The sequence below is a fragment of the Lachnellula hyalina genome (assembly GCF_007821495.1).
Source record: "Lachnellula hyalina strain CBS 185.66 chromosome Unknown contig00144, whole genome shotgun sequence".
Taxonomy (NCBI): Eukaryota; Fungi; Ascomycota; class Leotiomycetes; order Helotiales; family Lachnaceae; genus Lachnellula; species Lachnellula hyalina.
The window spans coordinates 57763-80092 of record NW_022157258.1 but is presented as its reverse complement, the minus strand read 5'-3'; the positions used below and the strand labels follow the sequence as shown (position 1 = coordinate 80092).

Below are 22330 nucleotides of genomic sequence, written 5' to 3'. Positions count from 1 at the left end.
AGTGAGTGGGAGTGGGAAATTGAGAGGTTGAAAATAGATATGATGGGGATAGAAAGGCTTGTGTGCGTTTTTCTATTGGGACCATAGAATGAGCTTATAGATTTGTTATCATTAGGATGGCAACTGCTAATAAGAACTTTCCAATTATGTAACTTCAGTTTCGGCGCACTTCGAACTACCAACCGGGAAAAGCATGTCCTTAGACCAAGACCTTCAGGGCTAAACCAATCACCAAGGGCAACATGTGATAGCGAGGTGTTGAATGGCAGAGATGAAGTCCTGGACTTATGAAGAAAATCCAATTCCACAATGACAGTTCAATAGTCTTGGAGATTGGGAACATAGAGGCATCTCGACCAAAACCAAATAGACACCCACAGTGAGTAGAATAAACAAACAAAATAGGCAGACTACCAACCTCCTCTACACAAGCAAGACTTTGATGCCCCTCCTCACTTGAGCAGACCAACCCCTATCACATCATGTGATTGGATTTAACCATACCTCTCTATCTCTTTCTGTCCACCCATATAGAAACCGCCCCGTATCCCGAAAAGAAAGAAAAGCAAACTCACTACTCTGTAAGCCTCCAATAAAGTGCCACTGAATATCCTTCGGGAGCATCGCCGCCTTCTCCATCAACTCCTGCGCATAATTCTCCCCGAAATGCCTCTGCTTCACACTCTCATCTTCATACAACGCCAGTATATCCGCTGGTGGCTTGAGTTTGGATACTGCTACTAAACGTACCTACTTGATGTCAGCCTCTTCTCTTCCCAATCCTCACTCCCCTTGATATCAATATCAAAAATGAGCGACCAAGACCAGAGCAAGGATGGAGTAAGTGAGTCATGTGAGCATACATTTCTCCCACCCGCCGCTTTCGCAACACGCGCTTGGACAGCCTGCAGTGCAGATACCAGACTCTTGGCTCGCATCTCATCGATCTTGATCTTCTCGCTCATCTCTCCTGCCCAGGTTTCGTTTGATGAGATGATGAGGGATGGGTTGATCTTCTGTGCGATGACGACTCTTTTCAGAAACCGTTGTTTTCAAAGGGCGGAATGCGCTGCTAGGGCTGCGGATCTTGGCGTGCGGCGTGGGGCGGAGTGGAGTGGAGAGCGGATTGAGAGCTGAGGTGGATGGAATGGAAGTGGAGAGGGAGGATGAAACGAGGAGGGATTTTCAACCCCCTTTTTGGATAATACGCGGAGGGAAGAGGCTAAACCTTTTTTTTTTTAATGGCTAGATAGATATGTTGTACGTCGTACTCCGTAATTGGCACGTAACACGAGGTTAATACAGTAATGGTGCGTGTGCGTGTGCGTGTGTGTGTGTGTGTGTGTGTGTGTGTGTGTGTGTGCTATTGCAAGAATTGGATTGGTCGTTCGAAGTGCTTGTTTTGCATCAACTCTTCGATGCAGTTGAGTTGGATTATTGAAGGATTGAGGATTAAGGGGAAGGGGCTATGGTTGTTTATGTGTATAGTATCAAAATGCTGCAATATCTTCATAAAAGTAAAAAGAACGTGACATAAAAGTCCTTTTACAGGTGATGTATTCCAGCTCCTCATCTCGATGCATGGTCATGGTGAAACAAGTGACTGTCCAATCCGCTGGGCCCGCGCCTTACAGGCTATTCTCAGTGGCGTTGGTTTCGTATTCTTGGTGGACAGCGGTACGAGGGTACCTTGCAGTCCAGCCGTCCGCTAACAAAATCTGGCGTGTCCTAGTAAATTTAGGATCAGGGGCACACCGTATCGTATATTGTCAAGAGCACCGCACGTCTGCGTTGAACGCCAGGTCGTGGCTTACACTACTCCGTATACTTTGCTGAGTTTCATGAGAAAGGTTAACTTCTTCTCTCTACATTCCTTGTTTCTTTCCTGTTATTCACACCTTCCATACTGTGATTGTACTGTTCTTGTGCCACGGGATATCCGACTCGAACTTCCGACCTGCAATCAGAAAACGCTCGACGCGAATCCTCCACTCCTCAATTGACCAGGTGTATACGACTCTCCTTTGGTTCTTCGCACAACACATTCGTTCTGAATCAAAGCCGTCCTCTCATTCAATTCTTCGCAGATCTTCCAACGTCACGATCCGCAATCTCCATTCCACCCTCCAACCCCTCTTCCCCCTTCCTTCCCACCCACGAGAAAGTCTCACAAAGGCAAAGGGATTCCAACACACTCCGCACTGTGGCACACCCCTTAAATGTCCCAGCGATCTCTTAAATCCCCCGATTTCTCCCGCCACGGCTTCCAGCCCCTCGCAAACACGAACGAAAGCATGAGCTACGAAGCCAACATCCCGCTGACGACAGTCCGCTCTGCTGCCTCTTCGACAACAGGAGCACGGAAACAAGGCGAGGGAACAGACATGTCGACCACGAGTCAGGGTACCTTCGCTACAGAAAACGAAAAGAAGAGCTTCTTCAAGAGTCGTCCAGGTCCTGCAGGCAGGAGGAAGACCGATCGTGATGACCCCAATAAATACACTCCTGATGGAGAAGAGGTGTCTGTTAATGCCATTGGACGATTCTACGACAAAATTATCAAGTTCTCTATTGTTACGCGGTACTTGGTTTATGTTGCCCCTATAGCATTATTGATTGCGGCACCGATTATCATCTACTCGACTGGTGGCAGGCACAACGACTACTTTCTGAACACGGGTGTCAAGGTCAATTGGTTCTGGCTGTGGATCGAGATTGTCTGGTTATCGATATGGGTTTCAAAGCTGGCCTCCAAGGCCATCCCCTGGATCTTCATGTTTCTTTGTGGTGTAGTCAGCTCAGGCACGAGGAAATATGCTCTTATACTCAAAGCGGTGGAAATCCCTCTCAGTCTGGTAGGCTGGGCTGTTACCTGTTTGCTCACATTCAAGGGCTTGACATCACATTCATTGAATGAGGGCAACAAGCGGCCAGCCGGAAAAAACGATCCAGGTTGGATCGAGGTAATGATCAAGCTTCTTGGGCCAGCTGTTATTGCGAGTCTGATGTTTCTGGCCGAAAAATCCATAATCCAACTCATCAGTGTCAACTACCACCGCCGCTCTTTTGATGGGCGTATCAAAGAGTCTAAACATAGCATTTACCTTTTGGGGCTTTTATACGATGCTTCTCGGACTCTTTTCCCCATGTATTGTCGCGAGTTCATGGAGGAGGACTACATCATTAATGATGGGATTGAGGCCATGATTGCCCAGACTACGGGGAAGAAAGTGCACCATCGATCAGGCTCAGCAACCCCTCTCAAACTTATTGGAGATATTGGACGAGTTGGAGACAAGGTCACTTCGATTTTTGGAAACATTGCTTCCGAGATAACTGGCAAGCAAGTATTCAACCCCAACTCTGCACACTCCGTTGTCGTTGAAGCTCTGGAGAAGACTAGATCTTCCGAGGCACTGGCTAAGCGGTTGTGGATGTCATTTGTCGTTGAAGGAAAGGACGCTCTGTTTGTTGAAGATGTGGAAGAAGTCCTTGGACCAAATCGAAAAGAGGAGGCTGAAGAAGTCTTTGCTTCTTTGGATAATGACGGAAATGGCGATATCAGCTTGGATGAGATGATAATGAAAGTCGTCGAGATTGGCCATGATAGGAAGTCCATTGCTGCTAGCATGCGAGATGTTGGTCAAGCTATTGGGGTCCTAGATCAAATCATCATGCTAATATTGTTTATTATTATCATCTTCATCTTTGGTAAACCATTCCCAGAAGCTCTTTTGGATTTTACTAATTGTCTATAGTTGCATTTCAAAACACCAACTTCGTTACCATGCTTGCAACAGCCGGTACAACCCTTCTCTCCCTCTCTTTCGTCTTCGCCGCAACTACCCAAGAATTCCTCGGAAGCTGTATTTTCCTCTTCGTCAAGCATCCCTACGACGTCGGCGACAGAATCGACATGGTCGGCTCTTCGGCTGAACACCTAGTTGTCGAGCAAATTTCCCTCCTCTTCACCATCTTCAAACGCATCGACAACATGAAAATGGTCCAAGTCCCCAACATAGTCCTTAACAACCTCTGGATTGAAAATGTCACCCGCTCAAAAGCAATGAAAGAGCAATTGGACATGTTCATCTCCTTTGATACCTCCCTCGAAGATATTGAACTCCTCCGCCAAGAAATGGAATCTTTCGTCCGCCACCCTGACAACTCGCGTGACTTCCAGCCTGAAATAACCCTCGAGGCTACAGGAATCGGCAACATGGACAAACTGCAACTCAAAGTCGAAATTCGTCACAAATCAAACTGGTCCAACGAAACCGTCCGGGCAGCTCGTCGCTCGAAATTCATGTGCGCACTGGTGCTCGCTCTACGAAAGATACCAATTTACGCCCCAGGCGGCGGCGGCGAGGCTCTAGGCGGCCCCACGAACCCTGGCTACAGCGTCGCCATCTCAGATACATGGGCCACCGAAGCCCGCGACAAAGCAAAAGAAGCAAAAGAAGGGAAACGACTCGTGCCATCCGCGCCTAAAACCGAAGACGCAGCGGAGAGCGAGAACAACGCAGCACAGACATTAAATGCACGAAATCCAGCTAGCGACGCAGCCTGGACTAGCGGTATAGATGATCGCACATTAGGTGGGAGTAGAAGCGAGTCCCCCTCGGCTGCACGGCGAAGCGCTGAAATCGAAGGCGTGCGGCAAGGGCTCTTGAAGCGCCAATCTACGCGCGGCCGCAGACAACCCGGTGTTTCTATTCCTCCTCTTCCCAACGACACGCAGCCCGGCATGACTTTCACGGCCGCTAGTCCTACGAAGCAAGGTTTCAGGGCCAGTATGGAGCATGTGCTTGATGAGGAGGCAGAGCTGGGTATTCATCCCACACATAGCACGAATGCTCCGTATTCTGGGTCTGGAGCGGGGTATAATGTTGCGCTACAGCCGGGGCAGTATAATGTTTATCCTCCAACATCGAATGCGAATGCGAACGCGCAAGGATATCAACAACAGAGCCCGTATCAGCAGCAGGGTCAACATGCGCTGAACAGTACGTCATCGAGTAGGGTGCCAGTGCAGGGACAGCAGCAGGGGAGGAGTAGAGGGGCGAGTGTTAGTCAAAATGGTGGGGCTGGTGGACGACCACTTACTTGAATAGAAGAGGTTGGGCTGTGATGTTATGACATGACATGAGATGATTGGGGCAATCTTTCTTATATATACCCCTCGCCGACTAGCCTTTCTCGTATGGATATGGATCTGGAGTATACAAAGTGTGTATCTGTCTATTTATCTCTTTCTCTTTCTCTTTTCTTTTTACAGGCGTAATCTTGGTTATTTGATCCTATTCAATCAATAGAACCGATGGAAAGAAAAGGTAGCAACTACCTGGGTAGATGGATGAATCAACAACACAATTTACAATTCCTTGTCTTGCCTTGTCTTGCCTTGCACTCAATCGTGCGTGCATGGTATGTTTGACTAGCTGGAAATGAATAAATGCGTTTTGGTACGCTTTCGGGGGTAAAAAAGGGAGGGAAGAACAAAGCGTGTATATAGGTAAAGCCCGGGTCCTTTTTTGTTAAGCTTTTGCTTGGGTTGGTGATAGGTAGAGTAAGGTGGCTAAAGGAAAAGGGTCCTCAGGTAGTATGAATCCAGACTCCAGGGGAGAGCGCGTAGCGCGCTACAGTAATGTAAGTCTCGCTTAACGGGCCCCTTTTCAAATAAACCTGTCCTGTTCTCCTACATACCTACCTACTCTTTCAGTCTTTTAAATCGATTCGATAGAACGTATATTAATACAGTACCGCATATAAGAAGCCTACGATTTATATTAATATATAACTAACTTTCGTAATATACAGCTATCTATAGGTCGACCTCGACAAAAAGAATCGCCATAGCTGGAGACGGGGCCACTTGAAGCTATCGTTAAGTAATAGAAGCCAAGATGAAACTTGCTTAGCCTCACGGCTTTGAAAACTGATCGAAGAATGCCATAATCAACTGGCTTGCCTCGATATGAGTCGGTCCCTGACCAACACTAATCTGCGAAAAGTTCGGCGAGGTCGATGCCCAGCAATGTCCTATAGTAATCGCCATTAATGCATAGTCAGCTGTCTGCCTGCCTGTCTAGCTCTATACACAAACAAGATCTCGAAGCTCACTCACCCATATCATCGACTTTCCAATGTTGCAGAAGCCCTTCAATGCCGATACCGCGAGAATCAGGACATGTCCATGTAGAATGGTGCACGTCGCCGTCAAAGCTATCTTCAACGATTTTATCTGCGCATTTGTTTCGCGCGGCCCACCAATCCAGCCTTCTCAGGAAACGTAGTCAGTACAGTACAATAGCATACCTACAGGAGAAATATCTGCCCGTATTCATTTCAAGCGGAATGAAGAAGATGCAGCTAGAGAAGGTAGCGTAACTTACCAATTCGGGATAGCAGGTTCAACACCCCCTTCACCAACACCACCCCCATAACGTACCGACTGATCGGCCCCCCCGTGAATCTCTAGCACCGGCAGCGGGACGCGAGCCGGCGTGCAGCTATCATGCGTGGCGTTATTGTCTGTGTAGAAGGACCCAGAAGCAGGGGCTAAAGCAGCGAATTCTCCTCCGATGCTGTCGCATGCTATGGTGTTTACAAAGCCGCCGCCGATTGACATGCTGTTTGGATTTGCTCGACGTTAGCTAGCGAGTTGGATTGAATTGAGGCAACGAAGGGGTTGGGAATGGAAGGGGGGGAGGGGTACCCAGTAGCGTAGATACGATGATCGTCGATGCAGAAGTTGGAGCGGAGGTTCTGCAGAAGATCGGAGATGAATTGGAGGTCTTCGTCCACGCTGACGGTCGAGTAGTTCGCTCCGGCCCATGCGCCCTTTGCAAGTAATTACGACGGGAGTTTTAAGCTGAGGATACTGGACGGGTAGGGGTAGTGGACTTACATCAACACCATTAGGATAAACTATTATTTTCTGCCTTGCCATAAGCCTTCCATACATACATACATACATACCATAACACGAAAGATGCTTGCTTGCTTAATTGGAGAAAAGGAAAAAAGAGAACAACTCACGCCAGAGCTATACCGCGCCTCGCTCATCCTCGTATCGGCCTCGAAGAACAAGCCCACGCTCTGCGACCCATGGAACCCTAGAACCGTAGCATACGGGCTCGTCTCGTTGTAATCAGCCGGTAAATGGATGGAATAACTACGCTTTCGACCACTGCTCATCAGTCCAAAATCGTACTGCGTGATCCCGTTAAACCAATGTTTCTTCCCGCAGCCTGCACTACCTGCTATTTGTCTTTGGCTCTTGAGCGGTGTAAGAGTACTTGTGCAGAGCACGATGGTAAATATGGCAAAAAGCTGGAATGGAAATAGCATTTTGGACGAGGAAGAACTGTAAAATAAAAGCTGTTATAGGAGGAGGTGGAAGAGGGTATTGCAGTGTAGTGAGGTGGATTTGGACGATCGGACGAAAGTTTTGCGACGCCCTCTTTTGACGACAACAACGATTTTAACGTTTCGGATCGCCCAGAAAGTAAATCTGCATTGGCTGGCAGACACGATTCTATCTTCTATAATAAGGGGATAATTAGAGGAAGAGGTGAAAAGAGAAGGCAGTTGGTGGAGGTTTTCCTGATTTAAGGGATTTTCTTTTAGCGAGTTTACGGCCTCCCAGGCCCTTTATAAGATGGAGGGGCTAGACTAGCAGCTACTATACTGCGACTCACATTCTTCTTATAAAACTAGTTATTCTAGTAGTAAGCGTGACTTGACTGTTGTGGTGATGATTTGCTAACGGCTAACTGTAATAGGCAGCTCAGCTAGCCAATGACGGCGGCAAATGATCAATCCTGTCAGTTGCGCAAATAGTTTTGCCTACCTAATTGGGCAGCTCAGGGGCTCATCATTACCTATGTAGCGCATCTTCTGCTGATTCTACGCTCTTTAGATCTAAATAAACTATTATTTTTAAAGTATTGCTCTACTCACCAGTATTAATATATCTTGTCACGTATATATATTAAAGTAATTGATATCTCTGGGCTCATTTCTGGAACCATGCAGCAATCGCAATGGTTAGGTATGTCGAGAATAGCAATGCACCCGATAACCTAGATCTCTAAAGTCAGCAGCCTTCTTTAAATCCTCGCAGTTGGGGCTGACTGACCATCCCTTATCATTTTCCTCGATGCTAGACTGCACCACCAGGACAGCAGGAAACAGCACGGTGACCTCGAATGGGCTGAAGAGAAGATCAACGCCTTCAATACCTGCGGCCCATCCAACAAGTACTACAAGTGGCATCATGAACAATATAGTCTGCAATCCCAAACCCAAAGTTGTCTGCGCAACCGTCTCGTTGTTAGACCGGTTATCAAGATGAAGCAGCGTCGAGTCGAGTCCTAAGATAGGAAGAAGAATCAAGCCGATGAATTCTTCCGTCGTTCCCGTCTCTTGTGTAAACCCAACCAAGCTATCTGAGATGAACAAGATGTGAAGTGCAAGCAATGCTCCCATGACGAAGAGAAGCAAGACGCAATTCCAGAAATGAAGTTGTGGCTCTTTTTCAACATTCTCTTCATCCTTGTTCAACGCATTGATATCTATCAGCTCGTCGTAATTTTCTGGGCGATCTAGTTCCTTCACCCTGCCTGGAATCCTCGGTCGACCTGGTGCAGCCGCCAAAAAGCCTGCAAGTGATAGGGAAAACTTAACATGACCACCGCTGAGAGCTATGTAGCCTTTGCCTACTTTCTTGTCGTCCTTGGAATCAACTAAATTCATGAGACCGAGTAGTGAGTACACTTGCCACTCCGAGTAGAGATAGAGGCCATAAAGACCCAGGAGCACAAACGAAACCCCACGAGATTGCTTGAGAATGTCGGTTGTATTGGGTGAGGTGACCATCGAAAGAGCCGTTGGGATGATAAGGCCCGTCAAAGCAATACTTAGATGCTTACTCAGTGATACTGCTACAGACTTCTTCTGGAATCTGTGTCGGGAGTCATTTGTTAGGATTGCAATGCTAGTTATCAGCAAGATCCTAAGAAGCATGCCTCCTAAGAGGGTGCTTTTAAGTACAGTGATTTGGTGACTGCGAAGAAGAAGGGCGGACGTGAACGTCTGGTTGATGTTTCTGAATTAATATGTTAGTTAGATTGGGGGTAATAGAGATTTAAGCTACTTACCCACAGAGAATATAAGCAACAAGCTCCAATCTTGGGTCTCCAGCCCAAGTCTTAAGCTCAACCAAGGCTTGTCCAAACATATCAGTTAGGGGTAAGATTGCAAAAAAATTAACCAGAAAATCAGCTGTCGAACTACAATGCGAGTAATGGACAGCAAATCCGACGGGTGTGAGTAATAGCAGAACCCTAATCCATGACACCATGATGATAGCTGCTATTTGGTTTCTCACTGTGAAGGGTTTGTGGACTGTTTTCTTCCACTTTGTCCGTTGGTTCACACCACTCTCCTCATCCTCATCCTCGGTCTTGGAGAGGTCGACCACACGACGAAAGAACTTTGACACAAATCTCCAGCGTGTTTTGGCCTCCTGACTTGGAGGTCTAGGTGTGATGGAGCTTCGTATGCTCGCTTTTGCTCCATGATCAGAGCTTGTTGCATTTGCCATTGTCATCTCGTGTTGATCTTCAGGTGAAGCGCGCCTAATGGCATTCCCGTCCGAACTGAATGGACGACGAAGGGGAAGTTCAGTCTGTGTTGTTGCTGGTGATGACACAGAATCTGACCGACCAAACGCTGATGAGGGTCTTTCATTGAGATCTTCGAGATCATTGTGATTATGCCAAGTCGAAGTCCTACCAGTCTGCCGAAACGGGTTCATCGAGTCTCCGTACCATGCTTCTTTACGCGCCTGGCGCTTGATCGAATCTTAAGTTTCTGTCAACTCACGACTCTCCTCCCCGGAGGACGGGAAAGGTTATATAGCACTTACGCATCTGGAAGCCCGACATATCAACGACAGCTACTAAACCAAATGTCCAACTCTGATCATATATCAGGGAAGCCTCGCCGTAGTCTGTGAACTGAGCGTTGGTGTTGTGAAAAAAGAAGTAGGCTACAATGCCGGAAATGTGCACATATTTGAGCTGCCATAAAGCGGTAGGAAGAAAAAGATCAGATACAAGGAAGTCGATTTCCAGGGTGGATGCAGTGCAGTCGGTGTATGTCCCTGCTCTGCTTCTTCATACTTCACTTGCGACCTTAGGCCACTTTATAGGGACGCTTGAAAGGGCCACACTTTTCCAGGGCGCTAAATACTGTCAAGAGATGTCAGCAATTAGTTCAACAGGACCCAATCCCAATCGCCCTATTTCTGACCTCAGCCATATGGGCAGTGCGTAATAAAGCTGGATATATGGCAGTACAATGCACCAATCACGACATCACACGAGTTCGGGGACTGCCTTTACGAGAAGATTGTGCTGCAATGCGGCAGAGAATCCGCCCTGTTCAGCGGCAAGGATAGGCACACTGCAGTAGTCCTGCGCCATGGATTTCTTGCATAGTGTTTGTTGCCAGGTAACTTAATAAGGTGACTGCGGCTCTGCATTGCGTTGAAATGCGGGTTTCAGCTGGAACTCCAGGAACACCCGTGCCCAAGCCGCTTCCTCTCTTTCTTATACTTCGTGTTTTCATCCGATGCCTTGCTCTCAACTATCCATTAATCTTCAAACCCTAGGAACAAATTCCATCCCTTCTTCATAATAATTTATTAAACCACAGCGCTTTCACCCGGCTGTCATGACTGCAATAGCGGGCGCACTAGGCTTAGTCATCGGCTACATTGGGGCAGAAGTCGCAGATCCAAGCCTATTCGAGCGCCTGCTATGGCCACAGCGTTTCTATAATGATTTCAGCCCCGGTGTGTTCATCAGGCTGGCTCTGCTCATGCCCATGGGAGGGCCGGTGCACAAGGCAGCCGTCGACACATGAGAGAAGTTCAGAAAGGGGGGTCTGTATAGTGAAAGGGTTGCGGAGTGGTGATAATGATGATGTATCTTCTGAAGGGGAGGAAGCATGAGAAATTGGAAGTAGTTGTTTCAGTGGTAAAGAAACACTCAATCCTCTTGTTGGAAAAAGGAGAGGTAGAGGAATACAGCATATAAACCAGGATATCATGAATTTATCTCTGATCTCTCTTCTCGGTTTATTCTTTTAGCTTGGTCCTGAACGTTGCTGTCTCTAATGGTGGTCTGATGGTGGAGTGCCACACACAGTAGTAGCTGGATCTGCTTTTAGCTTTAGCTTCCAATGGGGCAGGGGGGTGGCGATACGGGTGTTGAGAGGGTGTTCAGTTTGGGCTTCTTGGGCGGTGAGACTCGAGATGAAATTTGGGAAAGATATCTATCTCTAGTCCTCGAAGTTTGAGATTATGAGACGGGTTTGTTCGGAGGTATAGGGCTAGAGTGAGTGAGATGAATAACGATGAGGAGGTTTCAGGGACGAATGCGAGATAGACCCGCGTTTTATTAATGCGTAAGATCCTGGCAAATTACTAGACGTGGAAGGGTATCACAATGTATTAATTTAAGTCGAAGATAATCTTAAAATGAAAAGCCTTGCGTACAAGAAGGCATTAATTAAGACGAATGTTCCCAATCACGTGATAAATACTGTGATGATAACTTAGGTGAAAACTGGTATATAAGTAAACAGCGAGCTATAAACGAAGCGATAAATAATTAAGTATAATAATCCACCTCAAATGCGTCTAATTGTATATCTAAGCAAGGAACATGCGTTGCGCGTTTCTCCCCAGCTCCCCACTAACAGCGTTAATCTTCACAGCAACAAGCACGCACTCCACCCCACCCTTCCCATTCCTCGCATTCTGCACTCTCAACCTCCACTGCGCCGTCTTAACAAGCCACGTCTCGTCCCCAAAAGCCGACGTCGCACCGCTCCCCATCCTCCTCCGCTTCCGTGGGTGATCTTCTTCGATAATGGAACTAGAAACACTGCTCCCCTCATCCCTCTCGATATCCTTGTCCCGTCCCTTCCATTCCCGCCCATCTAGCTGTACCCATGATTCACTGCCCAGACTGACCTGGACATGATCACCCTCATTCAGCGGGGTGTTCCCCGGACTTGCGGGCTGCGAACTCGCACCGCCCCTCTTCATCAGCAACCCCAAAGGCTGCGTGGTGGGCAGGTTAAGCTTCGTGGCAATAACCTCAAATAACCGGCTGATCCTCGTCTTAGCGTCCCCAAAGAACTCCGCTCGCAATGATGGGGGCGTGTGCGCGTGAGTCGTGATATGCAGCATCGTGCGCTCGTCGCCGATTTCTAGGACCAATTCGTAGGCTTTGGCATCCACGAATGGCCGCGCGTAGTTCACGAAGCCTACCAAACCTGATTGTGGGGTATGCGATGCTTCGGGGGTCGGAGAAGATGAGGGAGGTGGGTGGCCTACGACTGAGATGCCGGATTGGCGGACGTCTTCCAGACGAAGGGTGATCTCTTCATTTCTGCGTGCGAGGTTGAAATTTATGGAGTGGCGGACGAGCTTTTGCTCTAGGCCTTTCAGATGGAAGTATTTGCAGTCGCGCAGTAATTCTGCTCGGTGGTCTTCGTTTCTAATGTTTAATGGGTAGCCGCGCAGGAGATGCATGATCTCTGAAAATGTCTCGGCGGAGCGGTTGGGTACTGAGGGTGGTAGTATTGAAGGTGGACGCAAGAGGCCTTCACGGCTTAGACCAGGAAAAATTTCGGTGGGGGTGGTGAAGAAGACGGCGAAGCCTAAGGAGAAATAGTTTGGGCTGTTCCCAGGGTCTGAGAAGAGCTCGCGAGGTATTTGGAACTCGCGGTTGCCGATAGAGATGAAGATGCTTTCTTCGTGAAGTTGGGACATCAACCGTGGTACTTTGAATGTGAGCTATATCCATGACCGACAGAACAGGAGAATACTCACAGCTGTAGAACTGCGCATCCGCAAACAACTTCACAAAATGACTGCCATCTCGTGGGGCCACATGATAGCCTTGTAAATGCAAAGAGATGTCTCGGAAGGTCACGGGATCTCGATCGATATATAACGTCCGTACGGAGGTCGACTGGTTGCCATGCTCTTCAGCTTGCTTCAGTTGGCACTGGAAAAACTGGGAAAAGTATGAGGGTGCTCTTGGTTTCTCAGCCCGGATCCATAAAGTAAAATGTAGAGTAGAGGATGGTATTGGAGTACTTACCATCAGAGCTGATGCTTGCCCCACTCAGTCTAAACAGCTCACTGCCTATCTGTATTGGAAAGACTCTTTCATGCGGAAGGATTTCCGGAATATCCGTGTTCATTTTCCTCGCCGACATGGTAATGGAATCTCGCAGGATTCCTGGCGGGTTTGGATCGACATTCTTCTGGATATCTTCCGTCAAGATGGTGAGTCCGCTGACGGTAGGTGTAGCCTTCTTCCCTTGACTACTGCCTTCCCCACCATTCGCCATGGCCATTTTCCAGACCTCAAACAACCTCCCACCGATCTTTCTCTCCTCTGTATTTCCCAACAGGTGGCCAAAAGCTGTGCTCCGCTGTGCCCCGAGGTGCCCGTCGTGCCTCACACGTGATAGTTATCACTCCGCTTCTCAAGTCTCAGTCGGCGCTTATTTCTTTCCTCAGGTTGTCCAGGCATTTCGCATCATCTCGACATCCTGTCGACCCGGGGATGTAATGCTGTTTCGACGGTGCAAATATGAGGCCAGAAGGAAGGAGAGGATCAAGGCATGGAAAAAGGATCAGGCGCTCGATGGAGGGAGAGATGCATCCAGACCAGATACAGATCCAAATATGTATAGGATGACCGATTCATTCAAGTCGGCTGCAGATCAGGGTCATCCTAACTAGATGCGGCAACGCCTCCCGCATCAAGCTCTATGTCACGTGTATACATGTCTATTTGAGGCCACCAGGGCGTCAGACGGTCAGCAAAGGGGTCGTAATCTCAAAACGGGGGGCAAAGGGTTTATAAAAAGGTGCGCAATAAGGTATAATTAGCCTCATTACTCTATATAATAGAAACGATGCAATTAGGCGGTTTAAACTTCTTATTTTGTTGAAAATGCAAGCTACAGTTAATCAGAAGTCATGGTAGGTTAATTATAGTATCTTTGTTCGAATATAGAAGGGCTTCTATTTTCTCCAATCCAGTCAATTCCATTTTGCATCTGCCTATCAAATCTACTTAGCTGACTGACTGTCAGTGGATTTTTCGGCTGCATTTCAGGGGTTAAGCGGTTGGCTATTTCAGGCTTTCGCCTATAGGTGATCAAAAGCCTGTAAAATAAGCAACATACATGCTATTTGCGCGCACCACCACCAATCTTCAAGATAGTTCGTAGTATTCAGAAAAGATCCAGGGTTTTGTAGCTGAGACAGATTGGGACTATTCAGCCCGGGATAAGTTTAAAGTTCTACAGCGCAATCATTATTTCAGCGCGGTTCTAAATCCACTTGGCCGTCTCAACTCGGAGAAAAGGGGGAAATTAGAGATGGTAAGACTTGAACGATTGCAACAGATCATTAACATTATCACTGTTTCCTGCATGGATCTCGTAAACATCATTAATCAATTCATCACAGGAACCAAGCCACCCCAAGCACTGCTAAAACGAACCCAATTTGGCTCTCAAATCTGCCTCCTCCACTACTGCTTGCCGTAGCAGTAGCAGCACTCCCCGACGCGCTCCCTGATGTCGACGTTAACGGTTTTGATGTTGCATTCGCCGTGGAAGCCCCAGGGGTTGCCAACGGTCCAGCAACCGCATCCGTACTACTCACGTTAACGTAGACGCAGTTCGCATCATACATCGCCGGGTTCACCGCGTTCGTGCCCGTAATATTATCATACGCCAATCGAATCAGCGTATCTTTCGTCACATCATAACTCGGCCATCCATACGTTGTTAAGCCCTTCACGGGATCTTTAGCAAACGCTGCCCACGCTCCGCGCATGTACGATGAGATGGATATCTCCTCTGGCGTAGATGCCGGATCACTTGGCATGGTGTCGAAGATAATAGGCATCTCGGCACCGTGCCAGGCTCCTGCTTCGCTCGATATCCGCGTATTGGGGAAATCGCCGAAGTAGCGGTAGCGCCAAATGGGTGAGTTGGCAGTGACACTGGCATTTGCACGGATGCCGGCCGGACACGTAAAGTCTTGAAGAGTGTACTCGTCCCAGTAGAGATCGGGTACTGTCATGTTGGCGAGAGCGAACTCCGTACGGAAATATCCAGCCTCATAATTATTGCTTCCGACGAGAACGGGGAGCTTAGCGGGGGTGCGTTCGGAGTAGTTTGCGAAGACGACTGTGTCATCGATGGTTGGGCCGAAATAACCCAGGACGGCAGCTATACCACTTGCGGCCGGGAGGGCGCCGAGAATAGCGGTAGAGGTCTTTGAGCGCATGCAAGAAAGGACGGATGTTGAGTCTGAGGAAGCATTGCCACATCCTAATGTTGCGGTGACGGTGAACCATGATGCTGCGATATCAGCTTTAGCGTGAGGCAGACCCCAGCTAAAAGCTGTTCCGGATTCTGCGATAAAGCCCGACGCAATTGGGTCTTTGACCCAAGCATATGAGTACAGATCTACGGAGACACTTCCCGCTGATTGACCGAAAAGAGTTACTCTTGACTTATCACCTCCGAACTTCTCGATGTTGTCCCTCACCCACTCAATAGCGAGTCTCTGGTCTAATAAAGCCAAATTGTTTGGACCCGCTGGATTCCCAGGGAAGCCCAAGATACTCAAACGGTAGCTATGTGCAATTAGTACTTGGTCTGGTAAGTGTAGTAGGAACACCTACTTGAAAGATACCACTACGACGTCTTCTAGTTCTGCAATGTTGGCTCCATTATTCCCAGGTATAGCCGCGCTCCCACTATTGAACCCTCCCCCGTATATCCAAACAAGCACCGCTTTCTTATCCTCTCCAGTCTGTGGCTTCGTCCATACATTCAAGTATAAACAATCCTCGGAGTATTTGTTAGGCGTAGCAAATATTGAATCCATCTCTACTCCAGCCTCTGTGATATTCGCCGCTATCAAGATGCTCACCGAAGGAGTAGAGGCATTGGAGGCTTTGACCGGACATGATGGACCCTATTCCCTTTCATTGGCTCATTATTTCTTGGTGACTGATTATTTGAGACCGGTCAACTTACAAATGACGTGCCATTGAGAGAAGCGCTGCCGGTAAACTTGACAGGTGCAGCGAATCGCAAATCTCCAATTGGGGGTTGGGCAAAAGGGATACCTAGATATTCAGACACTCCCGATTGATTCGTCGCACCGTGACCACTGACTAGACCGCTGGTCGTGTTCACAGTCTGTCCAGTCAACCAAATACCAGCTCTGTCTTGCAGGCTTGCGGCACAGACATATGCGGCAGCAGCGAGGGGTAAAATGGTTGTGACCTTCATTTTGGACAAGGCGAGAGATGAATGAAAAGGAACAAAAGGGAAGAAGAGTGATTTAAATATCTACCTACCCGAACTGTTACGCTCCACTTTCAAACCGGTATACAGCACGTTAAGAATATGGAATGTAGTAATCGTACTCCGTACACAAGTAAAATCTCCGGTGAGCCGCCCGCCAAACCGCTTGATGGTTCGCAAGGCACCACCAGTTCGGGAATTTTGCCCCGCGTTGAACAAGTAGTGGCGTATTGGAAATAACCCATACCGCCGATTAGTCGCGGAATAGGCTGGTAGTAGTAGTGGAGAGCGCCTTGGGGCCTTAAGAGCGGATGTGGATACAAGGGGAAGGTGGTCATTGGCGGTGTGGCTCGCAACCCAAGCCAGAATTGGTCAGGAATGGGAACACTTGTGACATGATCATGTACTAGGTAGTACTGTATAACTCGCCACTACGGGATACCAATAGAAGATCAATCCTTCGTATAACGTATTGCGTAATGTAAGTTTATTCGCCGGATAAATTCTTTTCGGGAGTTGTAGTTCGGATGAAAAGTTTTTTTCTTCGGATTTGCACGTGCTTAGGTCTAAAATTGTACCCCGCCTTTACAGTAAGCTTATTTATTAGCGAGCAAGTCTAAAGTCATACATTTTCAAAGCTGCTATTAATATAGAATCTGAAGTTAAATATAGATGAATTTGGCTTTTTAAAGATGGAAAAATAGCGTAGCAAATCAGAAGTGAATGACGAATCAAAACGAATCCCTGCCTAGAGGATAGAGGTGAAGAAGGTTAGTAGGGGAATCCCGCCGATTATATGGGACGACTTGTTAAAACATGAATTAATTACCGGTACTAACGACTAGCTGAATACTGCATTGACTGTCTGAACTTTATTCCATAGTCACAATTTGCACGCTAGGATTTATAGCTCAAAGTAAGCTGAGAGTGAATAGTTTCGCATAAAGGTATGGGGAAAACGAGAGGAAAGCCATACGAAGGCTTAACTTGTCCTTATATAGGCTCATGGAATCCCCAACTCTCTATATAAACAGAGTCCTAGCAACTCGGAGCTGTCACTTTCTATAACATCGCGACTAAGATTAGTTGTTGGTCTATGACACTAGGAGCTTGAACTCAGGGGCCAGGGATTACAAATCTAGCTTTCTATGATATTATAACTAAGATTAGCAGACTAGAACCAGTTATCTTAACATTCAGTAGCCAATTCCTGTTCACTTGCCGCGTGTGAAGATTCGAACCCACTTATTCGAATCTGAGTAAATTTGGTACCTTAACCATTTAAAGTAACGTTTGCGGCCAGTGCGGCCCTTAATTAGAGTGGACTCCCCCCACCTAGATTCTTACCGTGCCTTTACTATGCGTGGGTTTAATATCTTACCCGATCAAAATCTGGGGTCTATGGATGGCACTAAGGATTATGGACGGCAGCCATGTAGCGGCTTGGCGATAAAGTCTGGTTTTAGGGGCGGTATTGAGCTGATTCATAACTCCATCTAGTTGATCATTACAATGTCTTGTAAAAATCAGCACACCTTTCTACGAACAATCAAGTGATCAGAAAAACACACGGTCACTGTTTTAGTCCATAACTTCTACTTGTACAGGTTCTAGCCGCCACTTTATGTACTTTCCCGGATCAAGCATTTCACGTGACTACCAGATCTGGTTTCGTTATTTGAAACTTGTCTAGTTGTCGATCAGGAACATCATCCACCCCCTAAATGTCGGCAGAGACCCTGAATGGCCTCGCCTCGCTTATCCTACCTCCTTTATTATTACTGCGCCTATTAACAGAAGTGACTGCCACGCGAGTTGACTTACAATTCTGGCTGAGAAGGGCATGTTGAGGCGAAAAGACCAAGAACCTCTCGGTAGCGCTAAAGCGTCATTGTTCAGGACTTTCGCGGCAACCCGAGTCAAGGTGAGAACAAATGACCTTCCGAAGTTTGTGTGATAAAATACGCCCATACACAGATTCTGGTTGGGTTTCTAATCCCTCCCTCGAACTCACCGTACAGGACCAGGAGTCCCCCGATCCACAACAACGATAGAGCCAACGTGGACAATTGGCAACTTGGCTCATACACATTTATACATGGACTTTTCTATCTTTCGGCTTTCACAGCAACAATTGCTATATCCAAACTCAACGTGGCAACATACACCTACGGGAACTCCGCTAACAAAGCTCGAGAACGCGGCTGTCATCATGAGAACTCATTGAGTTAGGTTCTAAAGCTATGATATGCGACAGAACTGGATGGATTCTTTGACGATCACTAGGACTTTCGGTACTATAACGATTCTCGTGGCGAAGTTAAAATTGGCAGAGACATTGAGGGGAGTAGGACCGTATTCATATGACTTAGGAATTCCAGTTGACACACTGCTTGTTCCTATTTCGAAAAATGTACAGCGTGGACGTGGAAATTTCTCTCGAGTGCTGAAGATACGGTGCACTTCAATCATTACCTTAATATCATGATGGATCGTGATCAATTGCTACTGTACCTTCTATAGGTACTACGTATACTATGGTGATCACGTTCCGGTCACGTTAAATATAATATATAATATTACGCCAATATTATCAATCTGTTCTTCACTTTTATGCTTTATTCCCGGCATAATACTTTATATAAGCATAGTAAATCCTAATGTTGTTGAAACGGGTCCTGGGGAATCTGCATATAGACTATAGGTAACGTGACGCCTCACTAATGAGAATCGTCCCCTATACCTCGCGACCTGAGTTGGCAGGAGCCTAGCCGAGCCGAGCCCCTATCCCTTACCCCACAACCACCTATTCCGCCGCCCCTTTACGGGGTTCGAGCTTACTTTTATAGACCAGTGAGATCTACCCCGCGCCGAGTTGGCATTTTTCGCCGGCCCTATCTTTCCCAGGAGTCCTGGGCCAGGACTCGAGAGTTCAAAATATACTCCGTAGATTGGCTTAAAATGACACATATGATACCTGGCCTGAACATTCGCGGATTCGTTGGATGTTCCAAGCAAATAGTTTTGCAACCTGAAACTTCGGTTATCATGGATCCTCCTGAGCGGCGCAGTGCAGTGCAACTTTATTACGTCAATTTCAGGAATTGCAGTTCTATCCAGAGGAAAGTTCTGCAGAACTCTTAGGAGCTCGGAAGTGGGATTGTATTCTTTACTTGGGTCCATTTCATTTATTCTAAAAACGTGTTTCTTAATTGTGGTTCATGACTTCTATTTTTCTATTTCCTACTCTTTCTTCTGTTGCCTCGGAAGAGAGCGAAATGTGTGCACCGGTGATGAGGTGAGGTTACCAGGTACGGAGTACATGTGAAACAATCATCTCGGGACAATCCGCTTAAATAAGCATATATTTATACTTGGAGGCTGGAGCACCTACAAAACTGGATCTGACAGGACTCTCTCTCTCTCTCTTCATTGGTCTAATGTTCTGTGACAAACAAGTGGATTCCCGATGCCCATGGTGGCAGCGGTCCGATGATAAAGCGAACCACTTGCAGGCTGTGAACTTGTTACGTCCGTAGATTATCACCGGTGTCTCTAAGTAGCACGAGGCTGAGTCTGCATTCAGCAAGCAAACATACTTGGCATAGGATTGAGGACCATGTACTACTACAGCACGTATACGAGGTATTCCACCCTCCTCCCTTTCTCACACACTATTTTATCTTTTCTGCTACTTTCGATATTGGTATTCCATACGGGGTCCTTCTCCAACAAGAAGTAAATTACAATGCGCCTCATTATTTCCCTCCTCGTTTCTTCTACAGTTGCAACCGCGCAGAAATGTTACTCCATGGAGGGCACAGCGAATCCCCTAATGAAGCCATGCAACTCGACCGTTAATCCAGGAGCTTGCTGTGATATAGACAATGGTGATATCTGCACTTCGTCTGGACTATGCTTAAGACAAGATGGCACACCGGGGTTTTTCTATCAGAACTACTGCACGGATGCGGAATGGGGCAGTACTTGCCCACAGTACTGCAAAGGTGAGAACCAATTTCCTGTCTGGGAACAGAACCAATCGCCGGCCTGGCTAGAGGACAGAAAGCTGATAGTGCGCTAGACAAACTCGACTCAGACTGGTCCGTAATACCCTGCAGCGACGACTCGCCGGGAAAATGGTGTTGTCGCGCCCCCGACGATAAAACCAACTGCTGCACCAACTCCTCGGCTATATTCACTACCAACATCGGCAAGCTGATGCTCGCAACCTTGAGGCCGACCGCTACCATAACGATGACAACAAATTCAACAAGTACCGCAGTGCCTACTTCTGACGCAGCAGGGTATCACGCCGGTGCAGCAGGTGCAGCAGAGAGTCAGGAGACGTGCCCGAAGAACAACACTCCAGCGGTTGGTGCGGGCGTAGGCGCTTCGCTTGGTGTGGCGCTTTTGGCGAGTCTGGCGCTGCTGGGTTGGAGGGAGAAGACGAGGCCAAAAACGGGATCAGCTGTTCCAATGGATGTGGGGGATCAAGAGAATGGCAAGGGATATTATGGGAACGGAAATGGGACTGGGGTGGAGAGGTCGCAGCTAGGCGTTGATGGACCACCCGTGCAGTTGGAGGCTAAGAATCCACCGTTCGAGTTGCCTGGCTCGAACCAAAGCCCAAGCACGAGCCCCGGGGTAGTAGGATCGGGTCCACTTGATTGATTTAGTCAAGTGTTGCTTTGAATTCCATATTTTGTATATATGTCAATAGTCATCTGTAACATATTAACCTTTAATTATGGACATTTAGGAAATTAACGGGAAGTCAGGTGAGAGCCTTTCTTCAGGGAGATTGATATTGGTGTGTGTCTATACCCAGGTATTGATAGAGGGTGATTTCTAAGATAAGCTTCATCAACTACGCTAGCCCTACTCACCGTCGCTTCGGGTTTGTACAATCGCGTTGAAGACCAGGAGAAAAGTAACATATACGTACCTCTTGTCTTTGACTTCAAGGTACAATTCCCTGGTTCCCAATATTAAGCCTCTGGAACATCCCAACATGATGAATCCCCTCCTCTACCCAGGTGCCCATTCCCTCATCAAGTTGGAAGCCCCATCTCGCCCATGCCTTAGTCACTTGTTCCTGGGCATGGACGCACACCAACCCTTGCCATACTGGAATCTCGTCTGTACTTGAGATCCCAAGTTTATCCATACCCATAATTTCAACTGACGGATTGAAATACGTTGGATTTTGCTGTACCCAAGTCATTGCTGCATTGACTAGGATTTTCGCTATTCCGGATCCTCTGAATTCCTTCAATACTGCAATCCTTCCAAGCTTGATATATGGCTCTTTACCGTCATGATAGGTTGTAGCTCGATCGACAATGTAAGGCGGAGGCTCGGATGATGTTGACTCTAGTGGATCGAGAGTATATGAAGCGCCGGGATCTGGATGCGGAGTATGTGGAAACGGTACGAGACGGATAGTGCCAATAGGCTGGGACTTTGTGACACTTTGTTGCCGCTTGACAATGTTGCCCGCTGTGTCTGTTTCTTCCGGCTCGGTGGTAGTATTGACAGAGGCGTAGATGACCTATTGAAGTACCATTAGTTATAAGTCTACGAGAATGGGGCATGACGACAAACCCAATGACATGCTCTAGCATCATCCGAGTCATACTCATTTTCTAATGGCACGCCTTGTTCTAGGACGAAGACTTGCTCCCGAACCTCCATAGCATCCAGAAATGTTTTGGGAATGCTGGCTGGTTGCTCAGATGGTCTACGCTTGCGAGCATAACCCTCCAGATTGGTAGGGCCTTGGAAGGCAATGAAAGGTGTTGCTGCCATTTTAGAATCGCAAGCACGTGCGTGGTTGAAGTACTGTTTTGCAGTTTTGACTTGAGGAATGTATTTTGTCAAAGACAAGTAAGTCCTA

At 47.5% G+C, this 22330-nt stretch overlaps 5 protein-coding genes across 5 annotated transcripts; 1 reads left to right on the top strand and 4 right to left on the bottom strand.

The window, feature by feature from the left end:
* Window positions 1–2219: 2219 nt before the first annotated feature.
* LHYA1_G007819 (putative MscS family protein) lies at window positions 2220–5110 on the top strand (the record flags this gene model as incomplete). Its single annotated transcript, XM_031152744.1, has 2 exons — window positions 2220–3711; window positions 3759–5110. 2 exons carry the CDS (start codon window positions 2220–2222, stop codon window positions 5108–5110), a joined length of 2844 nt encoding a protein of 947 aa, XP_031002934.1.
* A 2942-nt stretch (window positions 5111–8052) lies between these two features.
* On the bottom strand, window positions 8053–9953 carry CAX (Ca(2+)/H(+) antiporter; the record flags this gene model as incomplete). Its single annotated transcript, XM_031152743.1, has 3 exons — window positions 8053–9112; window positions 9165–9870; window positions 9935–9953. 3 exons carry the CDS (start codon window positions 9951–9953, stop codon window positions 8053–8055), a joined length of 1785 nt encoding a protein of 594 aa, XP_031002933.1.
* Window positions 9954–11725: 1772 nt separating this feature from the next.
* YDR132C (Uncharacterized protein) lies at window positions 11726–13446 on the bottom strand (the record flags this gene model as incomplete). Its single annotated transcript, XM_031152742.1, has 3 exons — window positions 11726–12864; window positions 12914–13075; window positions 13188–13446. The coding sequence occupies 3 exons, from the start codon at window positions 13444–13446 to the stop codon at window positions 11726–11728; spliced, it is 1560 nt and encodes a 519-aa protein (XP_031002926.1).
* Window positions 13447–14566: 1120 nt separating this feature from the next.
* On the bottom strand, window positions 14567–16416 carry ACHE (Acetylcholinesterase; the record flags this gene model as incomplete). Its single annotated transcript, XM_031152741.1, has 3 exons — window positions 14567–15752; window positions 15801–16096; window positions 16159–16416. 3 exons carry the CDS (start codon window positions 16414–16416, stop codon window positions 14567–14569), a joined length of 1740 nt encoding a protein of 579 aa, XP_031002925.1.
* Window positions 16417–21394: 4978 nt separating this feature from the next.
* Window positions 21395–22242, bottom strand: LHYA1_G007815 (uncharacterized protein; the record flags this gene model as incomplete). Its single annotated transcript, XM_031152740.1, has 2 exons — window positions 21395–21985; window positions 22039–22242. The coding sequence occupies 2 exons, from the start codon at window positions 22240–22242 to the stop codon at window positions 21395–21397; spliced, it is 795 nt and encodes a 264-aa protein (XP_031002928.1).
* Window positions 22243–22330: the final 88 nt, after the last annotated feature.